At 41.8% G+C, this 14,367-nt stretch overlaps 1 protein-coding gene across 1 annotated transcript in view; it reads right to left on the reverse strand.

Annotated features, from left to right (window-relative positions):
- Positions 1–14,367, reverse strand: part of LOC110505105 (alpha-1,3-mannosyl-glycoprotein 4-beta-N-acetylglucosaminyltransferase B) — a 232,126-nt gene that overhangs the window by 63,582 nt on the left and 154,177 nt on the right. The window contains exons 7-8 of the mRNA XM_036969826.2: positions 13,065–13,140; positions 1,307–1,421 (exon numbers count right to left, since the gene is read on the reverse strand). Of these exons, the coding sequence (XP_036825721.2) occupies positions 1,307–1,421; positions 13,065–13,140 (191 nt within the window). The remainder of the gene's footprint in view (positions 1–1,306; positions 1,422–13,064; positions 13,141–14,367) is intronic.

Genomic DNA, 14,367 nt, shown 5'->3' on the forward strand with positions numbered 1-14,367 from the left:
CTTGGGTGTATGTGTGACAGCTGTGGCTGCTTGGTGGCCTTTAAGTGGCTGCTGTCATTTGTTCTTTACTGATCAGCAGAGAGTCACCAGACCCCCTCTTAGATGTCTGAATGGAAAAGTTAGAAATGTCAAATGGCCACAATCATAAGAAAGTGGAATTCAGCTTCAGCCAGACTATTATGAGTCCCATGACAAAAACACACCATCAGAGAAGGGTTTATTTGGGTATTTTCCGCTCATAATTTCAAATCAATCGGTGACATATTTTTGTTTCAATCATAGATGAGTGGTAAGGATGTCGCTATTCATTTTCATAAAAAAAAAAAAACGATTGACGCTGACAGTGAGTGTGTCGTTAGAATGCTTGTGTATAGCCCATGTCAAACCCTGCAGAAACAACAACTAGGGGATTCTTTGGTTCAGTTTACCTTGGGACCAGGCCCTGCGCTGGCTGTCAAAACCTCTTTACTTTGGGTCAAAATCAACTAGCTCCCTACAAGCCCCGAAAACACACCATGTGTTCCCCATTTTCTTCCCCCGAAGATAACGCGACAACTGAAAAGCTCTGGCCGCATTTTGTCCCATCCAGCTCACTTTACTTGAATGTTGGAACTGCTCTCACAAACCGAGACTGTGGCCTTGACTCTAAAATGTACTTCAGCCCCATTCAAGTGCTGTATTTTCACATGCCAGCTACCCAACACTGATAGATTTCGGAAGATATAAGTAGTTGATTACTCTAGACAGTATAATTACAGCAGAGGTCAAATGGAGGTTGACGCTTCAATGAATTTTGCCGGCTTTAATTCAAAGTGGGTACTTTTAAATTGAGTTCTGACGAGTTGGAGGGAGCTTAGGAACAACTTTCCTGCCAAGCTGTAGATTTGATCATAACCTTCGGACTAAAATAGCTTACCTTTGCCATTACTCAGGATTATGCCTTTGAATAGCCGAGCGGCTTTCAAGTTTAAGTGTCTTGCCCTATGTTCAAATATCATTGTCCTAATTAGGGGTTCATTGTTAGTCCCTATTTCGGGGCTGCCTTGGTAAGAATCTTAATTTGTAAATCTTTAACTCACACATTCAGTATTAGAGCACTATAGGCTAGTTCTTCTGGCTGTAGTATGTTAGTGACATGGCTCTTTACCACACATAGGCACTCAACAGCAGCGCGCTAGTAGGGCTAGCTCTTCTGGCTGTAGCTCTGTAACGTTGCCTTGGTGACACACCGAGTCATCGCTCGTTAACTCACACACAGTCAACAGTAGCACTATTGCTAGCTATTTTGGCATGGGCCGAGGCTTACCGATGAAGCCTAGCTGGGAGAACTCCAAGATCATCCACTCCTCAGAAGGCTGCTGCAGGGCAAAGTTCTTCATCGTGGTGAAGTAATTCGGACGGGCCACAATGTCATCCTCCAGCTGAGAGAAAGTGAGAGAAGAAAAACGGGAAATAAAGACAAACATTCTGTTCTGTGCTTCTTTCTCTCATTAACGTGACAATTCCCAGTCATTACATTTAATTAAATACTAATTGGAGTAATTTGTAGCAATGGGGTTTTGTGATTGCAGCCATATGGCCATGACTATTCAATAATTGAAAACTCTGGAAGGGGTTGAAAACATTACACATAATGAATGACAATGTGAAATTAAGCTCTATTACGCATTTGTATGACTCAACATAGTCTAGTACAGTGGTTCCCAAACTTTTTATAGTCCCATACCCCTTCAAACATTCAACTTCCAGCTGAGTACCCCCTCTAGCACCAGGGTCAACGCACTCTCAAATGTTGTTTTTTGCCATCATTGCAAGCCTGCCACACACACACTATACGATACATTTATTAAACATAAGAATGAGTTTTGTCACAACCCGGCTTGTGGGACGTGACAAAGAGCTCTTATAGGACCAGGGCACAAACAATAATATAATAATAATAATCCATCATTTTGCTCTTTATTTAACCATCTTATATATGAAATCTTATTTGTTCATCAAAAATTGTGAATAACTCACCACATGTTAATGAGAAGGGTGTGCTTGAAAGGATGCACATAGCTCTGCAATGTTGGGTTGTATTGGAGAGAGTCTCAGTCTTAAAAAAATTTCCACCCAAAGTCTGTGCCTGTATTTAGTTTTCATGCTAGCGAGGGCCGAGAATCCACTCTCACATAGGTACGTGGTTGCAAAGGGCATCAGTCTTAACAGCGCGATTTGCCAATGCAGGATAGTCTGAGCGCAGCCGAATCCAGAAATCTGTCAGTGGCTTCTGATTGAATTCAATTTTCACAGAACTGCTTGTTGCAATTTCAATGAAGCTCTCTTGTTCAGATATCGGTAAGTGGACTGGAGGAAGATGCGTGAAAGGGATAACGAATCCAGTTGTTTGTGTCATTCGTGTCGAGGAAAGTGCCTGCATAATTGCACACCTAACTCACTTGCTATATTACATTTGACATTGTCTGTAGGCTTGAGTTCATCTGCACACAAACAAAATCACACAATGATGGGAAGACCTGTGTGTTGTCCTAGTTAATGCAGACAGAGAAGAGCTGCAGAAAATACATGAGAGTTCAGGGGCCTTGCTTTAACAAAGTTAACAATTTTCACTGCAGTGTCCAAAACATCTTTCAAGCTTTCAGGCATTCCCTTGGCAGCAAGAGCCTCTCGGTGGATGCTGCAGTGTACCCAAGTGGTGTCGGGAGCAACTGCTTGCACATGCGTTACCACTCCAATATGTCTCCCTGTCATGGCTTTTGCTCCATCAGTACAGATACCAACATGAGCATCAGCTACGTTTGGCTACATACGGACCATTGGTGGAATTCCCGTCAGAGAGTAACGGTTGATGTGATTGGATGTTCATTATTTGACTAGGCTACCTGTATTTGACATTGTGTTGTTATTTCTCTGAACACTAGATGGTTTAATTTTATTTTTGCCAGTGAAACGAGGCTACTCAGGCAAGGAAAAAAAATGTGTAGCCCCGTTAGAAAATATAAATGGACTGTTAAAAAAAAATCTCATTTTTATGTGGCGTACCCCCGACAGCATTGCCCCCAGTTTGGGAATACCTGGTCTAGTACAATTACATCATCACTTTGTCTGTACACTCTGTCCTTTATCCTCTTACAATTATTATTTAAGCATCACATTTTTAAAGCTTCAATAGACTTGAACAGGAGATGAAACACGACAACAAAATCAATCAAATAAATGTTATTTGTCACATGCTTTGTAAACAACAGGTGTAGACTCTGACTCTAAACTACAACTAATTAACGCAAAAACAAAAAGAGAAAAGAAAAAGAAAAAAAAGACAGCTCGACAGCCATGTTGAGAGAAGTGACGGCTGCTCTGTGTGTGTCACTAAACAGATGTGAGGTGATTAGGAAGGAATAAACTGTGGCATAATGCGCTCCTCTCCTATCTGAGGCAAGGCTCCAGCACTGGGCCCACGCAACCCCTGTCACTTCCCATCTCACGCGCTTCCCTCTCGCTCCCTGTTCTCCTGCCGCATGTGGGGACCGAGGTGGAGACAGCCTGGATACATGTTTTGCGAGTTGGACGCAGAGCGAGGGTGATACTGTACATTGGGCTGCAGCAGATGGCCGGTATCCTATTCCCAGAGCGGTGGTGGAATAAACATGCCTGTTTCCATCGGTTTCCATTTTCCATTGACATTTTAGTCATTTAACAGAAGCTCTTATCCAGAGTGACTTACAGTGAGTGCATTCATCTTTAGATAGCTGGGGAGACAACCACATATCTCAGTCATATAGTAAGAACATTTATCCGCAATAAAGCTGTGGGAATAATCAAGATAATCCGTGAGGAGGTAAGGGTTTCAGGCATTTTTGGAAGATGGGCAGGGACACTGTTGTCCTAATGTCAGAGGTAAGCTCATTCCACCAATAGGGTGCCAGGACAGAGAAGAGCTTTGACTGGGCTGAGCGGAAGTCGACCCCCGTAAGGGTTGGAAGGCCAAGAGAGCAGAGGTGGCAGAATGGAGTGCTCGGGTTGGAGTGTAAGGTTTGAGTATAGCCTGAAGGTACATGTTTCCATCCGAGTGGCTAAGCCTGGTAACAAGGAGCGAGTGTGTGTTTAAGCATATACACCTGTTTTGTTTGTTTGTCTGTTTGCTTGTTTAACCCGTCTGTGTTTTAGTGTCAAGTAGAGGGCACCCTTCTGAAGTTGCAGATACAGGTAACTGATTCTACAAGTGTCTGGAACTTAATTGGAGGGATGCAACACTATTCTTCCACGAGAAATTCCATCATTTGGTGTTTTGTCGATGCTGGTGGAAAGCGTTGGGTTGAGATCTGACTGAGACAGCCATGGCATATGGTTTACATCGTTTTCATTCTGATCAAACCATTCAGTGACTACTCGTGCCAAGTGGATGGGGGCTTTGTCATTCTATGGGGACATAGCCAAAATAATGGGCAAAACAATGGCCTGACCAGCATTTTAATACATGACCCTAAGCATGATGGGATGTTAACAGCGTAATTAACTCGGGAACCACAATTGTGTGGAAGCACCCGCTTTCAATGTACTTTGTATCCCTCATTTACTCAAGTGTTTCCATTATTTTGTCAGTTACCTGCATGTTGGATTGTGTTGCAGGTGTGGATTTGAACCTGTTTGTTTTAATGTTTCCTTACACAGTTACTATCATCCGAGGCAGAGGCCCAACGCTGCATGAAGATGGACAGAGTTTAACCTTTTGGTCCGCCGTCTGCTCTCCAATAGTCAATAGTGTCAGCAGCCTTCCTTGGTGAAGCCCCTCGCCTCCAGAGGTTTTGCATTGTTTATATCTTGATGTACATAGTCCACTGCCAAAAATAGAGATTTGCCTGCCAAAAAGAGTAATGCAGGGGTTTTATGTTTCACAGAGACTTGGCTAGATCCTTCCGTCAAAGACCCCAAAATAGAAAACTTCCTAATTACCCGAAAGGAAAGAAATCGGAGAGGAGGGGGTGTGTACATTAATGTCAGAGCAGACATTGGTTTTAATATGAGAACGGATGTAAATCTTGATTGCATGGAAGCAGTTTGGCTGGATATATTATTACCAAAAAGCAAACCAATCTTTACAGGGGCTTTGTATAGACCTCCAGACTGGAGTTACTTTTATGAGATCCTTGAAAATGTGTGTACTGCCCACTGTGGCTTTCAAAACTCTGAAGTGATTCTACTGAGTGATGTAAATGCTGAAGTAGTGAACATGAGCTGCCCCCTGTACAAGGCCTTGTCTAACTTTTGCAAAACGTTTGTTTGATAAATGAGCCTACAAGAATCTGTGACACCAGTCAGACTGACATTGATCTCATTATTGTATAACACAAGATATCCAGAAGTTGTATAATTGTAAATAGAATGAGGAATTAGTGACCATTTTTTAATACAACGTACGAGGAAAGTGAGGAGGGGGGGGGGGGGGGGGAATAAAAATTGCTACAATACCATCAGGACAAGATCCCTCAAAAACTATGACAAAAAAACAATTTAATGAACTGCTAGGACAGTCTGACAGGTCTACTGTTATGGAAAGTGAGGGTGTGGCTAGAGCATGGGAATTCTTCCAAGGTAAATGTGTCAGTACTGTGGACAAGCTGGCACCGCAAAAAGTGATGAGGATCAAACAAAGGCCAAACTCCTGGATCAGTAGGGAAATCCTTCCTTCCATCACCTTGAGAAACAACGCTCGAAAAGACTGAGGTCAAAATTGCCAGATTCCTTCACTCAATACAAACACCTAAGGAATACAGTTCAAAGGCTGGTTGACGAAGCAAAACTGTCCTTCTACAAGAGCAAGATCCAAGACAATATAAACGACCCCAAGGCCCTTTGGAAGACTCAAAGACCTAGCAACAAGCCAAAAACAAAAAACAAAAGTCAAAAAGCATTGGACTGAACATCAATGGTAACGTTACCTTTTACAGAGCACAGGTGGCTGATAAATGAGTTAAATTTGTTTTTTTCAACTCCATTGCCAGCAACCTTGTTGATCAACACCCAGAATATTCTGGCACCTTTGGAAACTATCATATTCAAATCTATTATTCAGTTATGGACATCTCCGAAGGACAGGTTTCAACTTTAGATGTTACAAATATGCTTAAAGATCTTGACAAACAGAAAGCCACAGCACTGGATGACAACCCAGCTAGATTCCTGAGTGGTGCTGCTGATCGTATTGGACATTATGTAACACACATCATCAACCTTTCTATTCAACATGGTAAGGTACCACACGAGTTGAAACATGCAAGAGTTGCTCCTTTATACAAGAAACGAAGCTAAGTTGAACAAGGTAACTACAGAACAGTGTCAATCTGGTGTGTTGTCATTTTATATAACCTTCAGTCCGGTTGTAGACATTCCTATTCTACCGACACTTGTTTACGACACTTGAGAGATTTTAGCTCGCAAGAAATTGACAAGGGATACTTCTGTAGTATGGTGATGCTTTACCTACAAAGATTTGGCACCAACTCCTTATTATGGGAAAAGTCATACCTAACTAACAGGGTTCAAAGGGTGAATGTGGGTGTGACACTGTCTGATACTAAGAAGATAAACTGTGGTACCCCCCCGCATGGGAGCATTTTGGGGCCTTTGCTTTTTTTGCTCTACATAAAAGATATGGACTCTGCCTCTTCATGCCCTCTGTTCCTATATGCGGATGATTCTGCCCTCTTGGTTTCACATAAGAATAAGGACTTTAACCTCTTAGTGATCCCTTCGCGCGCCAATCCCTTTAGCGGGATCGATTTGACAACATCCAGTGAAATTGCAGAGCGCCAAATTCAAACTATAGAAATATCAATATTCAACATTCACGACAATATAAGTGTTATACATCAAAATAAAGCTTAACTTCTTGTTAATCCAGCCGCAGTGTCAGATTTCAAAAAGGCTTTACGGCGAAAGCAGACCATGTGATTATCTGAGGACAGCGCCCCGCATACAAACACATGAAAATAATTTTCAACCAGGCACAAAAGTCAGAAATAACTATATAATAAATGCCTTACCTTTGAAGATCTTCTTCTGTTGGCACTCCAAAATGTCCCAGAAACATCACAAATGGTCCTTTTGTTCAATAATGCCTTTCTTTATATCCCCAAAATGTCAATTTATTTGGCGAGTTTGATTCAGAAATACATCGGTTCCAACTCGCCCAACATGACTACAAAGTATATAATAGGTTACCTGTAAACTTGGTCCAAACATTTCAAACAACGTTCCTAATCCAACCTAAGGTATCCTAAAACGTAAATAATCGATAAAATTTAAGACGGAATATACTGTGTTCAATACCAGATAAAAACAACGTGAAGCTCTCCAGTTCACACGCATCAAAACAGTAGAGTCCACTTGGCTTGACACTTACAAAGAACAGCCCTACTTCTTCATATCTCAAAAGAAAAACATCCTATTCCTATTAAATAGGTCTTCCCATAGAAATTCATTGAAAACAGTGACCTCAAAAAAAAATCCTGGATGGTTTGTCCTCGGGGTTTCTCCTGCCAAATCAGTTCTGTTATATTCACGTACATTCTTTTAACAGTTTTAGAAACAAACTTTAGAGTGTTTTCGATCCAAATCTACCAATTATATGCATATCCTAGCTTCTGGGCTGAGTAACAGGCAGTTTACTCTGGGCACGCTTTTCATCCGGACGTGAAAATTCTGTCCCCTATCCCTAAGACGTTTTAGGTAGCAACCATCAAGCAGACCGGGTATGGTAACTGCTGGTGTTGAAGGAGACCAGACTACAGAGGTAAAGAGGGCTTTGTTGATGAACACATACAAATTTATCTTTGTGTGCATATAAAGTGAGGTCCAATCTACCATTTGGTACAAGGTGCAATGGTGGGTGAGTGACTTGGCATTTGTAATAAAGTGCAAGGATGCATGATAAACAGAGTTCAGTCTCTGTAAGACAAATGAGGCTGCATGCATACACAACAAGTCACCATAATCAATTACAGAGAGAATAGTTGCCTGAACAAGCTTCTTTCTAGCCATATGTGGAAAGCAAGTCATATTACGAAAATAAAAACACAATTTCAATATAAGCTTTGTCACAAGATTATCTACATGAACTTTAAAGGACAACTTGTCATCCAACCAAATACCTGTATTTGGGGAGTTTCTCCCATTCTTCTCTGCAGATCCTCTCAAGCTCTGACAGGTTGGATGGAGAGTGTCGCTGCACAGCTATTTTCAGGTCTCTCCAGAGATGTTTGATCGGGTTCAAGTCCGCGCTCTGGCTGGGCCACTCAAGGACATTCAGAGACTTGTCCCAAAGCCACTCCTGCATTGTCTTGGCTGTGTGCTTAGGGTCATTGTCCTGTTGGAAGGTGAACCTTCACCCCAATCTGAGGTCCTGAGCGCTCTGGAGCAGGTTTTCATCAATTACATCTCTGTAATTTGCTCCATTCATCTTTCCCTCAATCCTGACTAGTCTCCCAGTCCCTGCCTCTGAAAAACATATCCTCAGCATGATGCTGCCACCACCATGCATCACCGTAGGGATGGTGCCAGGTTTCCTCCAGACGTGACACTTGGCATTCAGGCCAAAAAGTTCAATCTTGGTTTCATCAGACAAGAGAATCTTGTTTCTCATGGTCTGAGAGTCTTTAGGTGCCTTTTGGCAAACTCAAAGCGGGCTTTCATATGCCTTTTACTGAGGAGTGGCTTCCCTCTGGCCACTCTACCATAAAGGATTGATTGGTGGAGTGCTGCAGAGATGATTGTCCTTCTAGAAGGTTCTCCCAACTCCACAGAGGAACAATAAAGCTCTGTCAGAATGACCATCGGGTTCTTGTTCACCTCGCTGACCAAGGCCCTTCTCCCCCGATTACTCAGTTTGGCCGGTTAGCCAGCTATAGGAAGAGTCTCGGTGGTTCCAAACTTCTTCCATTTAAGGATGGAGGCCACTGTGTTCTTGGGGACCTTCAATGCTGAATAATTGTTTTGGTACCCTTCCTCAGATCTGTGCCTCAACACAATCCTGTCTTAGAGCTCTACAGACAATTCCTACGACCTCGTGGCTTGGTATTTTCTCTGACATGCACTGTCAACTTATATTGACAGGTGTGTGCCTTTCCAAATCCCATGCAATCAATTGAATTTACCAAAGGTGGACTCCAATTAAGTTGTTGAAACATTTCAAGGATGATCAATGGAAACAGGTTGCATCTGAGCTCAATTTCAAGTCTCATAGCAATACCTGTGTAAATGAGCTATTTCTGTATTTTTTTTGCAAACATTTGCAAAAAAAGTGTTTTTGCTTTGTCATTATGTGGTATTGTGTGTAGATTGATGAGGAAGTTATTTTGTTTAGTCAATTTAAAAAATAAGGCTGTAACGTAACAAAATGTGGGAAAATACCATACACTGCAGTTAAGGAAACATGGGAAATCAATTCTGCCTTGAAAGTTGATAAACACGTCACCCCACTTTTGAGAAATGGCCCTTGAATGTTTTGGTTACCTACTGCAGAGCTCTTCTTTGTCAGCAACCTTCACACCCTCTTTAAGCATTCACATGTGAGGCCATGTGCTACACAGAGTGTATAGTAAACAACCAAAGATTTCAAGACTAAAAGTGGTAAAAGTAGTAGTAGCCTACAATAAAGAAAAAATGACACTATCTCGTCATTGACCTATATCCTAATCTGACTCTGGCGCAGGTCCAGTTGTTCTTCACATTACCGTCTCTGGTAAACACACACTATATAAAATAAAATATATGTCTATTTGTCACATGCATAGAATACAAAAGGTGTAGTACAGTAAAATGGTTACTTGCATATCTGCATAAAAATTGCCAAAGTTATCCCCTTCTATAAATCTTGGGATCCAAGATATTTGACAAATTAACTGCACTACCAAGTTTTTCTACAATCCTAGAAAAAAAATGGTATATAAGAGAATATTGAAACATTTAAATCAACACCGATATGGTTTTCGTAAAAACTACACCAGATATGGCTCTTTTTGCAATGTATGGATAAAATCTCTACAGGCCTGAACAACAATGAATAAGCTCCTGGCATCTTTTTAGACTTATCGAAAGTGTTTAACATAGTTCGATCATAAAATATTACTTTCTAAATTGCATTTTTACGGTTTTCATGATTATACACATAATTGGCTATATAGTTATTTCATGATAGAGAACAATTTGTTTATGCAAATGGCTGTGCCTCTATCAGGGCCAAGATATCCTGTGGTGTGCCACAGGGTTGGATAATTGGACCTTTGTTATTCCTAATCTATATCAATGACCTTGCTGCTGTGTCTTCTACCGTACTTCCCATTCTCTTTGGTGATGGTCCCAATTTGATTTTATCACACAAGAATTTTGATTCACTAATTAATGAAGCCAACTCAGGAATGGCCACATTTTCTGTACGGTTGCAGATAAAGAAATTATCATTCAATGTTAACTTCTTTGGGGTAGGGGGCAGTATTTTCACGTCCGGATGAAAAGCGTGCCCAGAGCAAACTGCCTGCTACTCAGGCCCAGAGGCTCGGATATGCATATTTGGATAGAAAACACTCTGAAGCTTCTAAAACTGTTGAATGATGTCTCTGAGTATAACAGAACTCATATGGCAGGCAAAAGCCCTGCACATTCACTGGATATTGGTCAGGTGGGATGCTACCGTCCCACTGTCACCAGACAGGTTTAAAAAAATCCAACTTTATTGTATTCACTAGTAAGAATAAGGAATATGGGGCCTCCCGGGTGGCGCAGTGGTTAAGGGTGCTGTACTGCAGCGCCAGCTGTGCCATCAGAGTCCCTGGGTTCGCACCCCGGCCCTGTCGTAACCGGCCGCGACCGGGAGGTCCGTGGGGCGACGCACAATTGGCCCTAGCGTCGCCCGGGTTAGGGAGGGCTTGGTCAGTAGGGGTGTCCTTGTCTCATCGCGCACCAGCGACTCCTTGCGCTAACCAAGGTGGCCAGGTGCACGGTGTTTCCTCCGGCGCATTGGTGCGGCTGGCTTCCGGGTTGGATGCGTGCTGTGTTAAGAAGCAGTGCGGCTTGGTTGGGTTGTGTATCGGAGGACGCATGACTTTCAACCTTCGTCTCTCTCGAGCCCGTACGGGAGTTGTATCGATGAGACAAGATAGTAGCTACTACAACAATTGGATACCACGAAATTGGGAAGAAAAAGGGGTAAAATTCAAAAAAGAAAAAAAAAAGAAATAAAAGAAGAAGGAATATGGTTTAAAAAACGATCCAGAGTCTCAATTGGTGGGAATGAAATGGAACAAGTCACATCCACTAGATTCCTCTGAGTTTTAATTGATGAAAAGTTATCCTGGAAAGATATTCAATTTGTCTGCAGTAAAGTGATGAAATCTGTTGGTATCATCAGAAAGATTAGTGGTTTGGTTCATCAGGCTTGCTTCCTAACTATATACTATAACTTAATTTACCCATATCTCATTTACTACAGTAAATATTGTCTTGGCCAGTACATGTGCCTCCTACCTACACAAATTACTCATTATACAAAATACATTTGGAAGACTAGCCACCTATTCTAATTACCTAGCTCCATCTTCATCTTTGTTTAAGAAACTCAACATCTTGTCTATTTACGATATTAATGTACGGCAATTTTGCACTTTCCTCTACAAAATAATCATACCTCCCAGACAGTTTACCTAAACCCTGCTATGAATTTTTCCAGGTAAATTGTGAAATCCACCTGTAAAACACAAGACACTGAGATAACCTTCACCCTCCCTACTGCCACACATCACATAGTCAATTCTCAATCAGATACATAGGTACCACACTCTGGAATTCTTATCTTCACTTTGCCAAAACCTCTTCATCCCTCAATAACTTTAAGCGAAGACTAGGGGTCAGCCTGATGAACCAAACTACTCAGTAATCTCCTCCATATAGCCTAACGCTCATGCACACACTTACACAAAACAAGTATTGTTCTTTTTTTTCTTCTCCGTGATTACTGATCAAATCATTTATAATGAGTTGATTTTGTTGTGTGTTTTAACAACCCTTTTTTTTATTTTTGTACTTGTGGGTTTTTTGTTGTTGTGGTGTGGTCTTCATATAAGCCCTTCGGCTTCCAACCACACCTGCACAATGTTTTTTAGAGCACGCCTTGCTCTTCATTGTAATCAGAGGGCTAATATTAATACCATGCATGCCAGTCTCTCTTGGCTTGGAGTTGAGGAACGACTGACTGCGTCACTTCTTGTTTTATAACAAACATCAGTGTTGGAAATCCCAAATTGTTTGCATAGTCAACTTACACACAGACTTATGCCACTTGACATGCCACACCAGGGGTCTTTTCACTTCCCAGGTACAGAACAAATTCAAGGAAACGTACAGTATTACACAGAGCCATGAGTGCATGGAACTCCCTTCCATCTCACATTGCGCAAGTGAACAGCAAACCTGGTTTCAAAAAACAAATAAAGCAACACCTCAGGCCTCTACCCTATGTGACCTACTTGTTGTGTGTATGTGTAACTGATAGATGCGCACACACACACACACACACCACATGTTCATGTTTTTAAATGTATGTAAATTCTAAAGTATTTTGTCTGTAATTCATTTTTCACTATGTTTCGGACCCCAGTAAGACTAGCTGTCGCCATTGGCGTCGGCTAACGGGGATCCTAATAAATCAAATCAAAAATCTAAATAGCAGCCGCTCGTCGGCTCTCAGGAATGCAGCCTCAGCAGCGGGAAACGACTGGGGCAAATATTATTGCTGTGTCACCCTCACGATCGCTTTCTAGATAGCTTCTGTAGGACTATAGCTGTTGCTGAGTGCCACCTGTCCAAAGGTTATGCGAAATGGCTGCCCTGCGAGCAATGTTGTTCCAAGCACTGACATGTCAGAACAATTTCTCCCAGAACAAACAGTTCATAGTGTTCACACACTTCTAAGATTCTCATTTCACTATGCAGAATATACTCATTTCTTCAGTCTTTTACAGAAAACACTGTAAACAGATGCATGCTGCAAGAGGCTTGCGGTTTCACACCTGCACATAGTAGGTCCCTTTGGACTGGGCGTACATCATGAGGAAGCAGTAATCCAAATTCTGTTTCGTCCTCCATCTGGGGAGAAAGAGGAGAATGACAGAGGATGCGATTAGATTCACAAACCCAAACACACACACACACACACTTCAGCATCAACACATGATCCACATCCAAACCTGCGTCCATGCTTACCGACAAGACGGAGGGAATTCATCCGACATACTACTATTTCATTGACATTCAGGCCTGGGTACACGAGCCAGTGTCTCACTTTGGCATAACTCACTTTGCTATAACTCAGACACATAATGTAGGAACTGTGTTGTCGTAAGAGTCAATAAATGGAAACAATAAGCTTCTGGTCTAAGCGGAGCAGTGCCCCTGGTCCTCTATCTTCCTGTGTAAGAGGAGAGCGAGGAGAAGCTGGAGGTGGATTAGTGGCTCCTGGTTCAGATGAGCAGCAGAACATGCGGTTGCCTTTGTCACTGGATAACAATGAGATGTTGAAAACGGAGAGGAGGAAACTCCTTGCCAAGTTACTGTCTTACAAACATACTCATGCTCGATTCGATTAGCTATGCCTATGGGAACCAAATATAAGAATATCTTGCACACACACACACACACACACACACACACACTTTTTTGGACGAGACACAGAGTAGCTTGTATGAACACACTGTGACGAAAATAGGCATCGATAACATGAAAAGGGGGAAAAAAACAAACACTGATTAGAGCAGCCATACAGCAACTACTAACTACACTAGGAGAAGAATGCCCCTCAACGCAACTTACTTCTCATAGTTTCATCAAATATACGCAATCCTTTGCTAGATGGAAATAGTAGCCTAAATCATGTATATTGTGGCTATATAAAGATAAAGCAATTGTTTGAGGCAAACAAAGAGCAAATCGTATCCGTGTAGCCTAGGCCTACATCCAAGCTGGTACACAGAGTACACACTGAAATGTGTACCTATAACAGAAAACAACACAATCGTGCTCGATTAGAGATCAATTATGAAAAATTGAGATATGCAACAGTCATTTCCTGAAGAAAGCCGTGTAAACATTTAAATCCAAATATTTACTCTCTTTCTAATTGCTTGATAAGCTTTATGAATCTCAGCTGTGCCGGGAGATAGGCTTGGTGACGAACCACATCACATGCACAATAAAGATTGTGAGGTTCTCTCCCCTAAAGCCTTTATTCCCATCTGGTAAATAGATGATACATTCACCATGAGGAGGCACATGATAGGACACAAGGAAGCCCATTTATACCCTACCACCCCTAAG

The sequence above is a fragment of the Oncorhynchus mykiss genome, chromosome 25 (assembly GCF_057628025.1).
Source record: "Oncorhynchus mykiss isolate SJ-2025 chromosome 25, ASM5762802v1, whole genome shotgun sequence".
Classification (NCBI taxonomy): domain Eukaryota; kingdom Metazoa; phylum Chordata; class Actinopteri; order Salmoniformes; family Salmonidae; genus Oncorhynchus; species Oncorhynchus mykiss.